This window comes from Podarcis cretensis (assembly GCF_951804945.1).
Source record: "Podarcis cretensis genome assembly, chromosome: 14".
Classification (NCBI taxonomy): Eukaryota; Metazoa; Chordata; class Lepidosauria; order Squamata; family Lacertidae; genus Podarcis; species Podarcis cretensis.
In genome coordinates, this window is record NC_137183.1 from 11,360,777 (window position 1) to 11,382,587 (window position 21,811).

At 41.8% G+C, this 21,811-nt stretch overlaps 2 protein-coding genes across 2 annotated transcripts in view; both read left to right on the forward strand.

Moving 5' to 3' along the window:
• The window catches only part of ATOSA (atos homolog A), a 47,715-nt gene extending 39,949 nt beyond the window's left edge, over positions 1-7,766 (forward strand). Inside the window, exons 9-12 of the mRNA XM_079953201.1 lie at positions 473-631; positions 4,471-4,539; positions 5,158-5,357; positions 6,761-7,766. Coding sequence (XP_079809327.1) covers positions 473-631; positions 4,471-4,539; positions 5,158-5,357; positions 6,761-6,914 — 582 coding nt within the window. The 3' untranslated portion in view covers positions 6,915-7,766. The remainder of the gene's footprint in view (positions 1-472; positions 632-4,470; positions 4,540-5,157; positions 5,358-6,760) is intronic.
• Positions 7,767-11,807: 4,041 nt separating this feature from the next.
• On the forward strand, positions 11,808-21,100 carry ARPP19 (cAMP regulated phosphoprotein 19). Its single transcript, XM_079954106.1, has 3 exons — positions 11,808-12,116; positions 14,700-14,822; positions 17,926-21,100. The coding sequence occupies exons 1-3, from the start codon at positions 12,072-12,074 to the stop codon at positions 18,094-18,096; spliced, it is 339 nt and encodes a 112-aa protein (XP_079810232.1). The 5' UTR covers positions 11,808-12,071; the 3' UTR covers positions 18,097-21,100.
• Positions 21,101-21,811: the final 711 nt, after the last annotated feature.

The following is a 21,811-nucleotide window of genomic DNA, read 5'->3' on the forward strand; positions in this document are numbered from 1 at the left end:
ACAGTGGTACCTCGGGTTAAGAACTTAATTTGTTCTGGAGGTCCGTTCTTAACCTGAAACTGTTCTTAACCTGAGGTACCACTTTAGCTAATGGGGCCTCCCGCTGCCACCACACCGCCGGAGCACAATTTCTGTTCTCATCCTGAAGCAAAGTTCTTAACCTGAGGTGCTATTTCTGGGTTAGAGGAGTCTGTAACCTGAAGCGTCTGTAACCTGAGGTACCACTGTACAGCTCAGTGGTGAAGTGTTTGGTTTGCATGCAGAAGACCCCAGGTTGAAATCCTTCATCCCTAGTTAAAAGCGTCCAATGGCAGGTGATGTGAAAAAGTCCATCAGAGGTGCTGCCTGTTGGTGTAGACCATACTGTTCTAGATGGGCAAGTAATCTGACCTGATAGCGGGGGTCTTCCTTGTCATCCGTTTGTACACTTCATAGGTAGCTTTTTTCAACAGAGTTTTTTCCATTCTTCCAGGAGTCTGTTCTGAACTATCGTTTGGATCCCCTGGGCATTGTAGATGGCTTCACAGCTGAAGTGGGAGCAAGTGGGGTCTTTTGTCCAACGCACATGACTCTTCCGGTTGAAGTTTCATTCTACAGCGTTTCTGATGACAATGCACCCTCTCCATATATGGTAAACATTTGAACGTTACAGTTAGCTATGGAAATACATTTACATGTCCGAACTAAATCCTGAAACATTTGTAAAGATGGTTGGGTTGCCTTGGATCCAAAGCATACTACTGTTGCATGCACAGAACCACAGCTTTGGTAGCAGTTCGTTGCCAAAGGTCTGTAGTCCCTGCTGTCCCCTGTGCACACTTTTACATTTTGAACTTTTAATGGCAGACTATGTGTTCACCTAAGCTGGGTTTTCCTGCAATAAACACGAGATTGCAATCTAGCTCTTGCCTAGTAACCACTTCCATACATTATTGTATGGAATCTCAGCAGCTTAAATGCAAATGCATGATTACAGCTGTTGATACTCCCTATATATCTCAGCATTTATGCAGAAAATAAGAACCTGTTTTAACTCATTTCACTTGATAGGGAATGATTATGGCAACAGAAACTATTGTATTATCCAGAATCGGCGAAGTTTACTGGAAGAATAAGAAATCGGGGTGACAAAGTTTTTAATCTAGAGTAGAAATCATTTCTTGAATATTTACAAAAATATTGTTAACAGATTAAGACATTAGCAGGATTAATGTAAAAAAATGAAGTGATATGAAACAACTATTGATTATATGTGATAAACCATAATACATGAATTTGATTTGGAAATGCAGTAAAAATATTGTAAACAAAAGGAACTGCAGAAAGAGGGGAAGGAGAGTCTAAATATGATAAATGTAATAATTTGATTTTAAAGAGCTTTTTGCTTGTAAAATAAAAATTACAAATAGTTTTTTAAAAGGTAGGAAATTATTATAATTCTTTTATCAGCACACAGGGATGAGTTCAGCCTCTAGGTGTTAGTATCCTTTTGTACTGATTTCTGACTCATGCCTCCACCCAGGAAAACCTGGGACTTCAGCTTGGTATGGCTAAACAGTATTTATTCAAGTTAACAAACAACATCTGCATTAACAAGAGACTGGCAACGTAGACAAAATGCAAAACTGTCTACTTCTTCAATGGGTGTAGATGTGCTAGTGGCCTTTCCCATGATTAATTCAAGAATGAAGTCAGTGAGGTGGCATGCTGTTGAAATAAAAAAATAAATTGTCCAGTAGTACCGTATGGACCAACTAAGTTTGTTCTGGTATAAGTATAAGCTTTCGTGTGCTTGCACATTTCTTCAGATACGTGTGCATGTACATGAAAGCTTATACCAGAACAAACTTAGTTGGTCTATAAGGTGCTACTGGACTTTCTTTCTTTCTTTCTTTCTTTCTTTCTTTCTTTCTTTCTTTCTTTCTTTCTTTAGACTGCGTCAGACCAACACAAAAACTTTAGCACACTTAACATGAACACAATGGCAAGGTGTCAGTAGTTAATGACTGCAGCCAATCGTTGGTGGCAGTAAATTTATATTCCAATCAGATTGTGGCTGCAAAGAGCCTCCTGTAGTTCATTTTGGCCTTGCAGCGTCAGCCAATCAATCAGAGCCCAGTAGCTGGTTTGGCTTACAAATGGCACATCCTAGAACTGATCTCATCCAGGTAGGATGAACTTGCTTGTTCATAATTTCAGCCAAAAGGAGTTGTAAAATATTTATTGTTCTGCTGTCCTTCAGCAGAACTATAGCACCGAATTAGCTTTTGCTAATAATTCGCTATCGACCAATATGTAGTTTATTGTGCTAGTTTTTACCCTAACAGGAATGTATATTCCCCAGGGATCTCACCTCTTGTGCGGCCATTTAGAATGTGTAAACTTAGCTGCCTCGAAAATTTGAAAAGGCAGGTGCTGGCATTGTTTGAATAATGGTCCTTAGATAGCCTTGGGGTCTGGTGGGCTTCTGAGCTAGACGTCTTGGGAAACCCGATTTTGCACTTGTATTTGGTTGCTAAACTGGAGTCATCTGGCCCTAGCCTTGCGTTTAGATCACCCACCAGCAGGAGCTTTGCCCCTGGATAATACGAAATCAGCAACTTAATAAAGGTTTCAAATCTTTTGCACTTGCTATCGGTGTCAATATTTAAGCTAGTTGGAGGAATATAAACATTTATAAATAACACTTTAGATCTTCCCCATGATATAAGTAAGGCCATTGCTAGTTGGTCTAGGGAGGGCAGCTCTTTACAGGTGGCATTTAGACATTGGGAAATCAAGATGCATCTTGAATTACCGTATTTTTCGCCCTATAAGACGCATCAGACCATAAGACGCACCTAGTTTTTGGAGGAGGAAAACAAGGAAAAAAATATTCTGAATCTCAGAAGCCAGAACAGCAAGAGGGATCGCTGCGCAGTGAAAGTAGCGATCCCTCTTGCTGTTCTGGCTTCTGGGATAGCTGCACAGCCTGCATTCGCTCCAGAAGACGCACACACATTTCCCCTTACTTTTTAGGAGGGAAAAAGTGAGTCTTATAGAGCAAAAAATACGGTAGCTTCTAAATCTTCACAAGGAAGAAAGTGACTCCTGGTCTTGGTCTCCTTTCCTGACCAGATCTTTTACCCTGTACTTTGAGTGCCCCTTGTGCTCCGAGTGTAACAACAGACCCTTACTTTTCTTACTTGTTGAAGGTGGCTGGGGAGGAGGCACAGGTGTCCCAAGCACCCATTTGTTGGTTAACATATCATTAAGGATATGTTGCAGCTTCACCCAACTTTCAAATGAGGCTCCTTTCTATTTTGGGTGCCATACAGTAAGACTGCAATACCAACCTCCACCATTTGGTGGCTTCTGTTTTTCTTTACAACTTTACATAACTCCTTTAGAGTTTTGCACATTTTTCTTTTTGTGGGGAAAGTATCATATGTGAAGCAGCCCTTTATATAAGCTACCAATTAACATCTTGTTTTGATAAGTTATATTCACTTGTCTCCTGTGTGCCAGACTAACTAAATAGGTACGTACGTTCACAAAAAGAAAACACATATACAGTACCCAAAAGTACTCTTGGTTCCCACTCCTGTGGCAGCCAAAACATCCAATATACATTACATGAACTGCTTTGGACTGAATTGAAAAGACTATGTGGGCCCCATTATAGCCTAGTCACTTTAGTTAGGAAAGGAAGCTATTGTGGTTGTTCTGTCTTCCTGCCTGCAAATAAATGCACTGTGATTATTATCCTGTGGAATTGACACTGTTCTTTACTCCTTGAGTTAGGAGTATGTGAATACTGTTCACTGTTGATGATTAATTTAAATGCAGATCTTGAAATAATCTATTGTCCGTCCTGAAAAGATGCTTAAAGGGGAAACTACGTACCAGAGTGAGTGAGACTAAACTGTCCTCTACAAGCCACATTTTTGTGCACTCCTAACTTAACTTTGGGGTGCGGGTGGCGCTGTAGTTTAAACCACTGCGCTGCTTGGACTTGTCAATCGGAAGGTCGGCAGTTCGAGGCCCCGTGATGGGGTGAGCTCCCATCGTTTGGTCCCAGCTCCTGCCAACCTAGCAGTTCAAAAGCATTGCAAAGTGCAAGTAGAGAAATAGATGCCACTCCATTGGGAAGGGGAAAGGTGTTTCTGTGTGCAACTCTGGTTTCGCCAGAAGCGGCTTAGTCATGCTGGTCACATGACCTGGAAAAACTGTCTGTGGAAGCGGACAAATGCCAGCTCCCTCTGCCTGTAAAGCAACATGAGTGCCACAACCCCAGAGTCGTTCACAATTGGAGTTAACTGTCAGGGGTACCTTTATCTTTACCTTTAACTTAACTGGTGTGTTACCCATGTGAAAAAACTTTTTGAAATTTCTATTGCAGATAATTTTGAAAGTTAAACACTTTGATATACTGATGCTTACATTAAGATGCCTATTCGTAATTTTCCATTTCTTGTTTGTTCCTTACAGGGTGTAATTGCTTTAGAGTCACTTGGTAAAAGGGGTTATCGGGTACCTCCTTCAGGAACGATACAAGTGGTATGTACTTTGTGACATAAGAGTTACATTAACAATTCTCTTTCCAACATACAGTGGTACCTCTAGTTATGAACTTAATTTGTTCCGGAGGTCCGTTCTTAACCTGAAACTGTTTTTACCTAGAGGCATGCTTTCGCTATTGGGGCCTTTTGCTGCTGCTGCGCCGCCGGCACACAATTTCCGTTCTCATCCTGGGGCAAAGTTCTCAACTCGAGATAACTCTTCCAGGTTAGCGGAGTTTGTAACCTGAAGCGTTTATAACCTGAGGTGTTTGTAACTCGAGGTACCACTGTACTGCTAATCACTTTGGACCTCTTGGATATGAGCTGTTAGATAGCTCCTTTCTTTGTCCAAAGGCCACAGGCTAGAAGAGCAGAAAGTATTTGGAAAGATCATATTTGAGAAGATAGCCAGCAGTTACCTAGCAACTGCAGAGGTGGTCTCAGTCACTTTTGTATATTATGGAAGGTGCTTGAGAAGCTTATTAGTTCTTAGTCTCCTCTTTCCAGAAGCAACTGCTGTGTATGAAAGTGCAGTTACTGAAGACACATGAATTTTCAAGTGTTTGTTGGTTCGACAGAATAGTGCCATTCTGAAGCACCTGTTTGTCCTTTTCAGACCTTATTTAATCCCAACAAGACTGTGGTGAAGATGTTTGTGGTGATATATGACTTACGAGAGATGCCAGCCAATCATCAAACATTCCTACGGCAAAGAACCTTTTCTGTCCCTGTGAGACGAGAAACAAAGAGAAGCATTAATAAAGAAAATATTCGACATACTGAAGAACGACTACTACGCTACCTCATTCATCTGAGGTAAGGCTGCTGAGCAAGGGGCTGTATCCAATGTTCTCTTTTTGCTAATGCAAGGGCTGTTGCACTAGTGGACTGGGGGCGGGGAGTTGGATATTACGCAGCAGAGGAGTCCAGCACTGCAGCTGTGCTAGTGGAAACTTGCTGTGCAACAGATTGGGCAAAGTTAACAGCAACCTGCTTAGGCATCCTCTTTGCAACCACATCCTGCTGGTGCAAAGCATGTCACCAGCGGAAGAAATACACTACTAAGTGATTTTGACTTAGTGCTATGTTGGATATATCCCAATGTTCTTATGTGTTACTTAGTGCAGATAATTCTTTGAATCAAAACAACAGCTTGTTTTTTTTAATGAGTGCTGAAAAATCTTTTGGAAAAAGGCACAGGGACCCTGTTAACTGTACTTTTGCTAATGCAGATAAAAAGTCAAATGGGCCACATGTATTGGTTTTTCATTCTTTGCTCCAACAATAGATTTGAAACAAGTGACTCAAGTTTTAGTTGCTGAAACCATACACATTCTCTCCCAAACAAATGAAGTCATACAACTCTAAACTGCTTTGTGGCAGCATCTGTTTAGAAGGCCCTAATTAAAGTTGTGTCAGCGCTTCCATTGTGAAAGCCCCTTAGCAAGAGGTTGTCAGCAGAAACATTTGCCTAGGGCTGAAACTTGCCATTCAGACTTTTAAAAAACAAAAGCAGTCCTTTAAAACCTAAGGGTCAGTTTGCTTTTTCATTTTTTCATGTCCATGTTTGTGTGTTCATCAAAACTCCTGTAAGTTTTGGCAGGTTGCTTTTGTACTTTGTGCCTATGTGACTGAAAACATAACCTATAATTTTCTCTTGTGAGATGGATAACATTCTGCTGATACACAAACCATAGCTGTCTGTCTAGAGACTAGCCAGCTTCTGTAAGATTTTTAAACAAGCTCATGCCCAGACTTAGCTTAGATCCTTTAACACTTTTTCTTGGCATGTTCCAAGAGGATGTTAATCTGAGAGATATGCTCAGTTTTGCAGTAAAGATTTATCTTGTTTTCTCATTGGCTTTGAAAGAATGAGATACAGGCTATAAAAATATCAAACAAATAGGCTCATCACCCTAAATATATGCACTAATGTGTTCTGATTCAATAATGTGCCATAAACATAATTGAAAATTGCAGTCACTGTTTCATCTGCTCTTCCTACTTCAAATAAAATGTCTCAGTCTGATCCTTAGAGTACAAGCCTCAAGCACTGGTTATATAAGGATAAATGGAAAAACACCTACTTCCTTTTGAACTAGATAAAAAGTAACAGTTTAGACTATTGAAGAAATTTCTTCTCCAAGCTTCGTTCTTCTGTGACATTTCTTACATGTGCTTTATTCAGCAATGACTAATCCTGACATCTGTTCTCCTAGGTTCCAGAGTTCTAAGTCTGGAAAGATCTACCTCTACAGAGATGTAAGACTTCTGTTCTCTCGAAAATCCATGGAAGTTGACAGTGGCGCTGCATACGAACTCAAATCTTACACTGAATCTCCAACAAACCCTCAGTTTTCTCCCCGGTGTTAGCAAGATGCAACAATGAAAAGTATTTGCTCACTTACCAGATTACTATTGAATAAGATGAACAATTGGCATAAACTAAACTGTTTAAAAGTGAAGAAAGTGAGGTGGTGGTCAAATGAGAGTCAAAGCTCTTCTAGGCTCTTGGACCAGTTTTTAAAAATGCTTCTGGAATGAGCTTTGTGTATTCCAAGTAGACTGGAACATACTTAGTCCTAATCTTTTTATACTGGTTATAAACCACTTCATTGGACGTGTTGCAATAGCAGATTCCCAAATTAGTTTAGTGTTTACACCTTATTTTATTTTTTGGTTATTTAATATTTAATGTTTCTTTTACTTAAGTGATGTTTGTCTTTACTGTTCTAATGTAGCACAAATCCTATGTAAAATCATACTACGTATTTTTGACATTATTATTGAAATCTGAAATATATACAGAAGTCTTTACTTTGTGTGATGTGTTTTTAAGTGATACGTAAGCTGCTTAAAATAAGGATGGGATTTTGAACTTCCATTGCATTATCATACTATGCAAGCATGTAGGGCAGGATGGGTTGTGTTCCTCCCCCCCCCCCATATTGCTAATTCCCCACCCCCACCCCATGATAACACATGAAACCATACTTCAAAACTGTGGGACTACTCATTCAAATCATGGACCCAACCTATAATAGCACCCATTTCCCTCCTAAAAGACCCCTCATCAAAGCCTTTCACATTGTTCTAATCAGTATCAAAATTTTACATAACACTGCTGTCCCATACCTGACTTTCTCAGACTGTGTTTTTTTTAAAAAAAGATGTACTGTGAAAACAAAGTAGTATTTATATCTTAAATATATGTGAAAACAGCAACATTTGTATTGGTTTTATTTTGAGATGGTCTTTGTGATGGTTATTTTGAGATGGTCTTTTGAGATGGTTTTGTTTTTGTCCACTATAGGCCACTAGCTGAGTCTAGAACAGAGGTGGGGGATTGGAGATAGCCAGGGGCAGTGCTATTTTTCCAGAAAAAGAGGTGCTGGAACCCACCTGAAAGGTGCTGGAACTGACTTCCTGTGAGTTCTGGCTGAAAAAAAAAAAAGCCCTGGCCGGTGGGCTGTATCCAGACCTTTCCCAGCACCCATGGACAACTTTGATGGGTGGGATTGCCCACCCTTCAGTCACCTAACATCACCTGACTTCAGGTGAAGCCTTTTCCTTTGCCCACATAAATCAGAAGAATGTAAGAATAGCCTTTTGGATCGGGTCAGTGGCGCATATAGTCCAGTCAGATGTCCGTGGGAAACCAGTGAGTAGACATCTGTTTGGCCACTGTGAGAAGCAAACCATGGAGGAAAAGGAAGTGAGATTTGTAGTCACCATTGAACAACTTGATTGATATCCACGAGGGCAAAGGAAGCCTTTCCCTGCAGGGCTTAGAATAAGTGCCACTGTGGGAACTCCATAGTGCAGTCAGTCTCTCTCTGAAGCTTGCTGTAAGTGCTGGTCAAACAATTGTTTCCTGGAAACCAACCAGGAGCACACTTTGATGCTCCTGATTGTTCCCTGGCAGGTAAGGTTTGCTGCAAGCACCAATCCATTGACCAGCACTTACAGCAAGCATTTTGAGGCTCCTCTTTGTTGGGTGCGGTTTTGGGAAAACAACATTGCAGGTCAAATATGAATCCCTGCTGGGTCTAACTTGGCCTGTAGTTCATAGGTTCCCCAAAGCTGCTCTGGAAAGTCATCCCTTTTATTGTACCTTGAAATAATTTAAACAATTCACTCCTCACAATCTCCAAGACTCTAGAATCTCCTTCCATCTTCCCCCACAAGAAACTCCAGCAAAGCAGTTTCTAATACTGGCAAATAAAGGTCCAGACATTCCAACACAATAAAGGGCATTGTGGGATATTGCTTGTGTGCAACAGTTCCACTAAATTAAGATTCTGAGTATTTGGAGGGGGAGATGTTTTTGAAAAGGGAGTGAGAAATCACCCTTAATTTTGTGGTTGGAGTTGTATGGATTGTGAGGATTCTCTAGAAAATACATATTCCAGAGTGTGGAGCTGGTTAAGGAAACTGCAACAGATTATAAGCCAGTACCTCCAAAGAACTTGAGTCCTGTGGTGCTAGAACTGTGGCAGGAACAAAAACCAGAAATGTCATATGCAGAAAAAAACTGAATTCTTCAAGTAAATCATTCAACCCAAATACTTTCTACAGATTCAAGATGGCTCTGAAACCTTTCTGAGTTCAATGAACTGTTTGAAAAACAGCTTGCTGATAGGCATTTTGATGCCAATGATTTAACCATCAGTTAGTAGCAAAGGCTTTTTGTGTGTGTTGTATAAATGTCATTTAAATTTATTGGAAAGTGCCCCATTGGTCTCAACAAACAATTACATAAAGGTAAACTCAAGGTTGTTACACCTTTACCAACTGTTGCTCCGTAGGGCAATATCCAACATTGTGAAAGTTGATTTCTGCTCATGTAACAGAACTTCCCTTTCTTGTCCTCTGTGCCCCCAAATCTGACTCCTAAGAGTCTCCCAGCCCTCTGGAGCAGATTAGAGGAGTGTGGAAGGCTGCAGAATCTATTCTGCTAATAGTGTCTGTTCCATTGGCAGACCGACACTGCTGCATTTCACTCATAGCAAACAATCTGTGTGCAGCCGCCTATGACCATAAACAGGTTCTTCCTTTGGGGGTTTTGCAATACGTACAAAGAAATAACCAAGCTGGCATCATAAGCTACTGCATACAAACAGCTCACCATGTGGCAACTGCTCACTAAGCACATTACTTTAAATTTGCCTCCACATGAAAGCTGTAATAGTACCAACTGGCCTAAGTGTCTTTCATCTTTGTTAACTGCAGCTACCACACCCATATCTGAAATTAGAGCAATTTGAGGTTCTAGGTCAGGGGTGTGACCAGCAGTCCTGAAAATCAACACATCTCAATTTAGAACTGAAGCACTGCTTTGATACCAAAGGGTGTTACTCTTTTGGACAAGTTATTAAATTTCCCCACAGCCCTGTAAACACAACCACCAAGGGGCTCTCTTAGATGCTCATGTTACGCTAATTTTGAAGGGTTTTTGGTTTCCTCCTCCTAGACTACTTATGAGACTGGCCTGGTTCACACACCACATTGAACCAGTTAAACTATGGTTTAATATGGACAAGCAGATGTGCAATTGCAGGCACTTCATTCCTCCCCTACTGCCAAGGGAAGAAACAAGCCATATTCTGGCTTGTCATTACATGGAAACTGGGCTTATGATTTGTTTCTCTTAGAACAAACCACAAGTGGAAGTGAATGTATGTTTACTGAGTAACAAGCCATGCAGTGTTTTTTCTTCCTTCCCAGTATAGGAATAGCAATAGCGGGAGGAACGAAGTGCTGCGATTCCAGCAGCCTGCACTAGCATGATTTATTTTTACTATGGCGGAGGTTTTGTCCTCTGAGCCCCACTTGAAATGGCACAACTTCTTCTCAAAGGGTTCAGTGGTGTTGCAAGGCCAACTTCCCACCCACAAAGTGATTGCAAGCGTTCTTTTAGGCAGGGAGCGGGGAAGCAAACTCCTTGAGGCTGCTGCTGTTTTTCATCCTTTGCTGGCCAATGGATGGAGCCAAACTGGGCTGGCTCAGTCGGTAGCGCATGAGACTCTTAATCTCAGGGTCCTGGGTTTGAGTCCCATGTTGGGCAAAAATATCCCTGCATCCCAGTGGGTTGGACTAGATGACTCATGCGGTCCCTTCCAACTCTACAAGTTAGGATTATGCTGAACTGAATGGAGTTTTGTTGTTGTTGTTTAATCATTTAGTCGTGTCCGACTCTTTGTGACTCCATGGACAAGAGCACACCAGGCACTCCTGTCTTCCACTGCCTCCCGCAGTTTGGTCAAACTCATGCTGGTAGCTTCGCGAACACTGTCCAACCATCTGTCGTCCCCTTCTCCTTGTGCCCTCCATCTTTCCCAACATCAGGGTATTTTCCAGGGAGTCTTCTCTTCTCATGAGGTGGCCAAAGTATTGGAGCCTCTGCTTGAGGATCTGTCCTTCCAGTGAGCACTCAGAGCTGATTTCCTTCAGAATGGATAGGTATGATCTTCTTGCAGTCCATGGGACTCTCAGGAGTCTCCTCCAGCACCATAATTCAAAAGCATCCATTCTTCGGTGATCAGCCTTCTTTATGGTCCAGCTCTCACTTCCATACATCACTACTGGGAAAAGCATAGCTTTAACTATACGGACCTTTGTTGGCAAGGTGGTGTCTCTGCTTTTTAAGATGCTGTCTAGGTTTGTCATTGCTTTTCTCCCAAGAACGGGGTTTAGGTAAAGGTAAAGGTACCCCTGCCCGTACGGGCCAGTCTTGACAGACTCTGGGGTTGTGCGCCCATCTCACTTAAGAGGCCAGGGGCCAGCGCTGTCCGGAGACACTTCCGGGTCACGTGGCCAGCGTGACATCGCTGCTCTGGCGAGCCAGAGCCACACACGGAAACGCCGTTTACCTTCCCGCTGGTAAGCGGTCCCTATTTATCTACTTGCACCCGGAGGTGCTTTCGAACTGCTAGGTTGGCAGGCGCTGGGACCGAGCAGCGGGAGCGCACCCCGCCGCAGGGATTCGAACCGCCGACCTTTCGATCGGCAAGTCCTAGGCGCTGAGGCTTTAACCCACAGCGCCACCTGCGTAAACGGGGTTTACTCCCGTGTAATTGGGGTTAGGACGGTACCCTTCTTCTCAACACCTCCGTCTACATTAGACACCTGCGTCTACATTAGACTCTAGAGGAGAGCTGCTGAGAACATCAAGCTCAGCCCCAAGCACCAATAAACTACATCTCCCAGAATGCCACAGCGGACGAGCGGGATCCCATAGGGGAGCGCAATGTGACGCACGCAAGCTGCAAGCCGTGATCCTCCTGCGAGAGAGCCGCATATCCCGCGCCTGCCCTTCTCCGGCCTCATCCACTTGCTCTCCAGCGGGCGGCAGGGGAGCGGGGCAACCCGGAACGCGAGTAGAAATTTGAGCCTGCCGGCTCGCCGTCGTCCGTGGGCGGCCATCTTGCGTGCGGTTGTGGTACCACCACCAGCAGCAGCAGCAGCAGCTGATCGGCGGCTCCTGGCCTTTCTCCTCCGGTGGGTTGCTGCCGCGGTTGTGTGGAAGCCATGTCTGCGGAGAGCCCGGAGCCCGCTTCGGCGGAGGAGCAGAAGGTGAGGCGTTGCTGCCGGGCCTGAGGCGGTGCGAGAGGGAAGGAGAGCATCTCAGGCGCCATGTCCGGAGCCGGCGGAGGCAGCTTAGGCCGCAACTTGGCTGAGGGGGAAAGTTTAGTCAGGGGAGTCTCCCCTCACACACCGGCTCGCCTTCCTCTCTGGGCCCAAATTCGTTTATCGGGGGCTTAGGGGGACGGTTCCTGAGAGAAGCTTTGCTTCACCTCAGCCGCCTGGAGCGCGCGCGCGCGCGTTATATGGCGCCAAGTCTAGGGAAAGGCCTCTCTCTCTGTGTGTGTGTATGTATATGTATGTGAGCTGCTACTTTCCGTGGCGGATGCGAGTGTGGGTATCCCTGCCGTCGCCTCAAGAGCCTCCCTTCCCGCTCCTGGCAGGCGAGTTTCCCTCCTTCGTGGAGAAACGGCCGCAGCAGGAGCCACAAAACTTTGCGGTGGGCGGGCGAAAGCTGAGGGGCGCCGCCGAGGCGTTTTGTTCCGCAGCGCGTGTGGTGGCGGCGCCACTTTCCCCTCACGTTTGCTATTATTATTATTATTTTTATTTATTTATTATTTCCCTTGGTCCGCGGGGACGGTGTGCTTCCCCAACGCCGGCGAGATAGGGCGGACTGACGAGGCCTCCGGGTCGCCTTGCCCCCATTCGCGGTGTCGAGCTTGCAGGGCGGGAGCCCGGGGTGGGCGTGCCCGCCGCCCAGGGCGCAAGCGCCCCCTTGGGCCCGTATTGTCTGGTTTGCAGCAAGCCGGGGAAAGCGCGGCGTGAATGTGACGACATCGGCCCCTCATCACGCTCGCTCGCTCCCCCGCAACGTGGAGGCCGCGTACGCGGCTCGTGAGCCCCCTTAGCCCGCCTCGCTTCAAGCCCAGCTTGGAAGACACGCCATGGGTGTTTTTTTGTTAATTGCCAGCATTCTCTTTCGTATATACCAGTGATGGCCAAACTTGGCCCTCCAGCTGTTTTGGAACTACAATTCCCATCACCCCTCACCACTGGTCCTGTTAGCTAGGGATGATGGGAGTTGTAGTCCAACAACAGCTGGAGGGCCAAGTTTGGCCATCGCTGGTATATATGAAAGAGGCAGGCTTTGATGCTGCTTTAGTGCAGTAAAGAAGCTGTAATGGACCGGTTTTATGCTTTAGTCCAGTGTTCCAAAGCTTGGGTCTCCAGCTGTTTTTGGACTACAATTCCCATCATCCCTGACCACTGGTCCTGCTTAGCTAGGGATGGTGAGAGTTGTAGTCCAAAAAAAAAAAAGTTGGATTGCCAGGTTTGGGAAATACTGCTTTAGCCTATAAAGAACAAAAAATAGGGCCAATATGCCATTTCTACTCGGGCATACCTGGGAATAGACAGAATTAAACTTGGTGTGATTTTCTGAGGAAATATGTGTAGGATTGGGCTGAAAGTGCATTGGAGGGGGGAGACCTTGTAACTAATTTTTTTTGTTCTGAACTGGCCTGCAGTGAAGAAGTCTTACAATGGGATATAAAGTTGTTTGTTGGTCTGGGTTCTTTTTAAGAGTTATGTATTAAAAGTCTAAAACAATTAACTGTTTTTGCATTTTGTTTACTGACTTTTAATAAAAACAGTATTTTCACACATGCAACTTGAAGATACTTTAACCCAGGCTTGCTCAAAATTTTTAGTCTCAAAACATCTGGAGGGCCGAGTTTAAGGAAGCCTGCTTTAACTCAATAAATCAGTAGATTCTAAGCACACGTGCATGGTTTGGATTGTGTCCTTATTATTCCATGTGTTCATATTAGCGCCATTTATATTACAGGAGGTCATTATCAGAGTGAAGCTTTGGAACTTAATTGAAAACTACTGTCCAGCATCTGTTTGTTATCTGAGGGGGCAGCACATGGATATTCTGATGCTTTTCTGTTTCTGGCCACAGAATCCCAGGTTGTGGCTCATGTTGATTCCTCAAATAGCAGACAATAAATGTAGGCTGGGTGCAAATAACTTGTGATCTACAAAGCTGTATTATAGCTTGTTTGACAACCCCTATGTTTGCAGACCAAGGTTATTGTACCTATTGTAGGCTGCAAAAGAGCTACATGCGTGTCAGTGGAAGGGCTATTAGCCGGGTTCTGAGTCCACTTGCAGTGCCTTTTACTCTTTCTCTGGAGTGAGAGAAGAGGCAAAGTATTATTGAAATACTGAACCTTTGTGTGTGGTTGTAATTGTCTGTAAGCTGCTTTGAGAACCATTCTTGGCTGAGAAATGGGGTATACATCTTTTGAAGGGTTATTCAGCTGGGTGGATCACAAAATATGCAGGCCTAATCTCTAGGTGTTCGTGCATTTTTACCCAACTTAAAAGCAGTGTACATATTTTTGTAAAATGGGCAGTAACCCTGGTATTATTCAGTTAGTGAAAACAGTTATTAAGTGTGGTATACGTTGGATGTGAAAACCGATAGGGCTAATCACATCATATATTGCTGGTGGGGGGATTAGCCAATAAAGGTTGAATATTTAAAGATGGGCATTTTGTGAAATTGCAAGATGATTCAAAGGAAGGCATAAGTGATATAGTAGAAATACTAATTCCTTGTGTTTTCAGGAAATGGAAGACAAGGTGATTAGTCCTGAGAAAGCTGAAGAAGCAAAGTTGAAGGCCAGATATCCTCATCTGGGACAAAAGCCTGGGGGCTCAGATTTCTTGAGAAAGCGGCTCCAGAAAGGAGTGAGTAAGCTTGAACCATGTGTAGTTAGTATGTTTAAGCAAGTAAAGCCTTTTAATCTGTCTGCTTGCAATGATGCCAGTTTTGCTCATATGGATGAGAAGTTTGCTTTGAAACCAACACCTCAATCATACTTTCTGGGCAGTAAAGGCCTATCGATTTCAGTTGTGATTCAGTGAAAGCATACTTCACTTCATATCAGAGCCCACAAACAGTGCATGGTGCTTTCTAGATTGACATTTTCCCTCCAATCTCTGTGTGTTTTTAAAAGTAGGCATTCTTCACACTTTGCTTAAAAGAGCTGTGAAAATACGTTGCGTGAATTACTTGTTTCTTCAAGAACACACAATTTAATAAAAAGCAAATGTAACTGTTGATCCACAAGAAAATAAAAACCTGGCAGTGCCTTGTGTTCTCCCTCTACATGTGAGGTGTGCAAGGCAGCATTAACCCTCACACACCTGCAGCGGCAGATCAGGCATCCAGCAAACAGCCTCTTTACATTGGAGCGTGTTTTGGTGTTGCAAGCCAGCTGATTTGCAGGGCAGAGCATCAGCAAAAGAGTCATGTATTTTAGTGCAAGCTGCCCAGCAAGCATCGCAACAGTACCAGCCAGCCAGATGGAAATGTTAGGCGCCAAATGTGGCTACCAGACATCTCCACTTGCTCACAAAAGGCCAGATGCCAATCGTGAAATGTGACTGGTGCCTGCTTAGTTTCAAACACTGCGTTACATTAACTTGAAAACTAAAATTGGTCCATTGGTACAGATTCTCCTTTAGTTTTAAAGACTTAATAAGGCTTTAGGGAACACAGAGTATTTTGTGGCCTACTTGGTTGTGAAGGTGGGGATTGTTAAACTGGAACAGTGAAAGCATACATGCTCAAGTGTTCACGTACTCGATATTAGTGATCATTTATTTAAATTATATATGAACTTTTTGTCCTGTCTCTCTGCAAAAAAAAAAAAAAAAAAAAAAAAAACAGGCATAAAGCAAATGTCTAAAGCAAATATTTATAAACCACAAATGGCAGCAGTACTAAAAGTGACATTAATATTGTGTGGACAATGCCTTAGCAATACTGTGAATTTTTAAAAAGGCTTTCTGAAATTAGAACATTATACAGCATTTTTCAAAAGGTCTGGCAAGTACTCTTGTTTTCCATCAAGAAATTTACTACACAGCCTAACAACCCCTTAAGATTAGATTGTATTTAACTTGCTACAGGATAACCTTTCAGATGAGAGGGACCTCTTTATGCATCTTTTCACGTGAAGCTGAAATAACTGTCAAGGCCTTGACTAGTAACTCAGTAGTTCTGAAATTTAATTCCAACATTTCGTGATTGTATTGAGAGTTGACTGCAGAGTCCAGATTTTATCAAGTAACCAATTTCTGAAGGGGACTATAGCTACTATCTCCAGAGTGTTATGGAAGTGGCTTTTACCTATACACTATAGCGTACACCAGAATAGTTTTTTAACTTTATAACCATCACTGGTGCCAGCTAGTGTTTAAGCCACTGTCTGGTAATGACAAATGGGGATTTCACTGGGGGTATTCATCTGAGGTGTGAATATATTTTTCGGTGCGATAATTCTTCAACTTTATATTTTTTGTACCTGAACACATTGCAATTAAGAAAATATGCCATATAGAACTTTATGAAGACTGGGAATAGATAGAAACATTTGAGTAAGCAATTAAACATTGCCAACTTCCTTTTCCCCAGTTTATACAAATAAGAACATATTTAATCACAATGGGTTGAAAGCAAATATTAAACAGCAAAGTGTGAAAAAAAATTAACAGAAAATAAACCAAATATGTTTTCTAAAATATATTGGATTATATCTAATTTAAAATGAGCAGAAGATAATAAATCATGGTAGAACCAAGAAATGCAATGTAACATTCCAGTGAGTGTAGTGTCTGAGCAGGAATTCAAAACTTCATCTCTCTGGTTCAGAAATGGGGAGCCTGCGACCCTCTGGACTCCAGCTACCATTAGCCTCAGTAAGCATGGCCAATCGTCAGGGACCTGTAGTCTAGAAACATACTTGCTGTAGTCATATCTCAATACTAACCCCTTCACCACCAGGACTGTCTGAAATATAAAGAAATGGTTTCCTAAACAAATACCGTAGATTCCAGCGTAGAAGACGGCTTGTTAACCCCGGAAAAGAGGTTAAAAAGCCGGGGGTCATCTTATACGCTGGGTATGGGTGGCGCAGAGCGGAGCCGCTCCCCCCCCCTGCAACGGCAGTGGGCTCTGCTCCGTGCCGGGACAGAGCAGCCTGGCGCGGAGCCTGCTCACTGCTGCTTTGAAGCAGCAGCAGGGGTGGCGGGCTCCGCTCCGCGCCGGGCGGTTTTCTCCCGGCTTGGAGCTGCCCAGCGTATTAGGCAACTGGGCTTATAAGAAGAACCCCCAAATTGCAGCTGCCAATTTGGGGGGTCATCTAATACGCCCAGTCGCCTAATACTCCGGAATCTACGGTAGTATAATCTGTCTTAAAAGTGTGGACGTGCCAATTAAGAGAAGCCTATTTTGTAATGCTTTACACCTTTACTAATAGACAATAATTTCACTTGTTGATGGCAAGAAAATGCTAGCAATAAATGTAACCCATAATATTCTTTGAATATTATTTCTATTTATAATTCTGCAAGGCTGAAATAGTTTTATTCAGACTTTGCTCTGTTTGTTCATAGGTGCTAATTACTCACATGGCTGCAATATAAAGACGCCTGTCTTGTTCATTAAGATAGATAACATGCTTTAAGCAATATTCTTAAACTTCCCTAGCCTTTACATATCTGGTCTTGGACTAACAGGCTACATTTGATGGGTCATAACTATTTGATCAGGTATAAGTTTCGTTTTCCTGTCTCAACTTATATAAAACCTGCTTGAGGGTTTCCCACAGGCATCTTGTTGACCACTGCGAGAACAAACAGGATGCTGCACTAGATGGCCTGATCCAGTAGGCTGTTCTTAGAGTAAGCCCAGAATGTCGCAAAGTTAGGCAATTCTTGGGGAAAGTAGTATATTTAGTGTGTGTTTCTGTTGTACTCAATTCACCAATTCTTTCTTGCCTTACAGCAAAAGTACTTTGATTCTGGGGATTACAATATGGCTAAAGCAAAGATGAAGAATAAGCAACTCCCTACTGCAGCTCCTGATAAGACCGAAGTTACAGGTGACCACATTCCCACTCCACAGGACCTTCCACAGCGGAAACCCTCTCTTGTTGCTAGCAAGCTGGCTGGCTGACTAGATGGCAGAACTGCATGAATCTTCTCATTCCCTTAATATTTCCTTAATAGTTACTTCTCACATTTTTTGTTTCCACTAAGTCATTGACTGACCGCTTTGCAGGTAGTGGTAGCTTGTGCTGCTATTGTAAGAGAGTCCTGTTAAGAATTAAGTTGTGTAGTCCATGGAAGAATTGAGAACAATGCACTGATTTTAAAAAAGGACACGTTTTGTTAGAGCAATGTAAAGTAATCTACTTGAAAAATGTACATATTACCTATTTGCTAGTGTAGGGCTGGTTCCAGCAAGTGACATAGCAGGTTTGACAAATTTTTTTATGTTTCTGCTTTCTTTAGTTCACCTTAGTTACAGCATAGTATGTTTCTATTGAATACAACCACCTGTTGTGTTTCTTGTGTTTGGTTTTGTAAACTAGAGGTTTTAGACCGCAAGTTGCTAGAAGGTAAAGCATGTATTTAAAAAAAAAAAAAAAAGATGGGGCTCTGACTTAATTTGTGTATCTGCTCTTGAACTTGAATGGCCTTAAACCTACTTCAGCTTTAACAATAGATTTTTTACTTGGGCAATATTTGCTCATTTTGGTGTAATTCTTGTAAAACTCGTGCTTATCGACAACTGCCTGTTGAAGCTGGTATTCCTTTTGGTCCTGTAGTGTAGAACACATTTTTGAAGTGAATGAAGTGTGCATGTGCATAGACTGAATTCACTTTTGTGCCATTTCTGTAAATAAGATGGTTTTGCACAACTTTTGCAAATATCTGTTAACTTTACATTTTAAAAAAATGTGCCAACTGGAAGCACAAATAATTCTGTACCTTTGAAAGTCATAATCCTCATTTGAGTCAAACTATGTTACTGAAAATAACAGACTTCTGCGTTTAAAATCTGGAAATCACTTAAAGAACTATAATAGAAAGGCTTTGCTAGTATATCCTTTCTCTGTGTCAACAGTAACCTACAATGATTAGTCTAAATATATACTATAGATACAAAACACTTTAGCTAGTATACCTTAAGGCAAAGTACTTCAAGGGGGCTAAATTAGTTTAAAGGCAAGTATATCACATTAAGCAACTTGTAGATAACTAGGGTATTCCAAAGCTACTACAACTTCTGCATCTTTTAAAATCTATGCAGGATATTTTAGATTGTGAAAATATGGGTATATTTTGATGCTATTAGAGGTCTCTGACACATAAAAGAACATCTAATTCAGTAGTTGTTAAGTAATCCATACATTTGGATTGGGAAGTGCTAGTGAATCTTTTTTTTTACATATATTGTAGTGATTCATGATAAACATTCAAAGTCTTTATTTGTCAGAGTATGTTATTAATACTGCAGCAGGAGTGGTTCAGTGAATTGACCTATTTGTCTTGCATATTGGATAGAAATGACAGTTAAAACTAGTTAACATCTATAGTGGTATTTTTGTCTGCGCTAAAGGAATTCCATATTCTTTTTGCCTGACACCTTCACTGTAAAAGAAACAAGACTGCTGGCTTCTTCCAAGAGGATTCTTTTTTTGGGGGAGGGGGAAAGTTGTCAAAAGAGCTTACCTTTTTTGTTTTGCAAAGCCCCCACCCTTTACAAAGCAAATTTGAGACAATACAGCTAATAATATAATCATGTTGGTTCTGACCTATAATACTAATCAAGAGGCCTGGTTTCAAAGGTACTGATTACTACTAACTCCCATTGTCTTCATCTCTCTCTTAATTTTTTTTAAAAAATCTTAACCTTGTTTCCGTATAAAAATTGGGTATATTAAAATATTTAGGTGATAGGTTTAGATATACTGAAGATTAGGGCTGTTTTTTCCATTATCTGTTCTGTCTTAAATGAGGAAAATACTTGCAAAGTCTCTAGCATATCGGTTTTTGTCTATGGGAAGTAATTCAGTAATAGGTTGTATCTAATTTTGATTTCATCTCCCTGTAACATGAATATATTCACTGAAACAGACTTAATAGCGAAGTTAATACCTTGTTATTAGTGAAGTGAAGTTGAGGAGAACAGCCCTCTGTTTAATGCAAGAGGAACAAGGTAACATTAAGTGGCTTTTTATTGAAGGCTGCTAATGTACATTCACAATTTATTTTTGTAGAAATAAGTAAAAGCTAGGCTTTCTCAAAAGTGACTGGCCTAAAAGTAGTAGTTCTGAACAGCAAATGACTTGGAATATTTCCTAGTTGCTACTACACCACAGATCATAGTTAGATGAGCTGGTTTGACATATAGGGAGGTATAAATAGCCATGTAAATCTAAACATTCCATTCCCCCAGTTACAGTTTGCTATTTTATATTATTGTTGTGACTGTGCAAATTTTCCGTGTCCACCAATGAATTAAAATGTTAAAGACTGTAAAGAAAACATAAGCTGGTGATCCATAAGAATATTATACTACAGTACCAACCAGTTCAGTCTGATGTTGGACCTGTGTCTCTGGATAAACCTCAACTGAAGATAGTTTGATCATCTATGCTGTGAAGGAGACAAGGAGCTAGATCAACAATCATTTTATAGAAGAGCAAGTGGATTACTAACTTTCAACTCTTACTCCAACAAGATAAAGCTGTAAAACTTGTGTACATACTGTATAATATGAGTTTTACTATTTGATAAAATGACCTTTTTCAGAGATCTATCTGCACTATAGTCTAGCAATCGATCAGCTTTATGCAGTGATTAGTAGTGCTCGAGTACGTCTATAATGAAGACAGTATGTTGTAACCCCCAAACTCTTCCCAGTAGTTAACTAGTGGAGTAATTAAGTGATTCAGAAGTGTTCTTCCCCTCACTCCCATCCCACCCATTCATTATTCATTGTCATAGGAGAGTGTGTGTGCAGAGGCCACAAAAGAACTGTTTGGTTTGATATATTCCTTAATGCATTTTTGATGCTGAAGTGGTGAAAATTTCAGTTGCTCCTTACCAACATCCACCTTGTATAGTATGCATAATAAATTCATCTAATTAGTTTTCATCGCTCTGTAGAAGTTTGTCTGGTCTCTTACTGTGTTTACTTCCACAACTCATTTAATCTTTTAGCTTAAAAAGTCCCAATAGAACTTGCTTTGCACTTCTATGACTAGGCCTGTTTTTGTAGTGTATGTTCAGCTACAAAAATATAACATACTTTATTGTAACTACCTTTATATACATCAGTACCTATTTTTCTAATAACAGTATTAAAGCTTATTGTTTGACTTTAATTCCATAATAGGCTTGTTTCTATGCTTATGAGATGTAAGTGTTGTTTGTGGTAATTAACCTGAACTTTAACTGAACTGTAATAACCTTCAGATGGGATTCTTATTATAGGGTCTAAAGCAGGAGCTGGAGAAGCCCTTTAATACCTAGTCAATTTGGTGCTTTCTAATACAAAAACCAAGGTGCCCAACAACCTCTAGCATACAACTTGGCTGGAAGTTTATCGATCACCAAGACTGCCTTAGAATGCAAACATCTGCAAACTGCAGCTTCAGCTCACAATCGAAGAACATAATCCAACCTGCGTTCTATCTTTCTTGTCGTGTCTACTTTGACTGGTAGTGACTGTTATATTTTTACTGGGCACAATGGCGTTTGAACCTGGAACTTGTATTCAGAGCATGAAAGCAACTGCACATTTTCTCTGCCATGCTGAACGCATCCGGTCTATCAGTTGTTTACAATGGAACTTAGGTTTGTAAGGCTGTTTGAGTCAT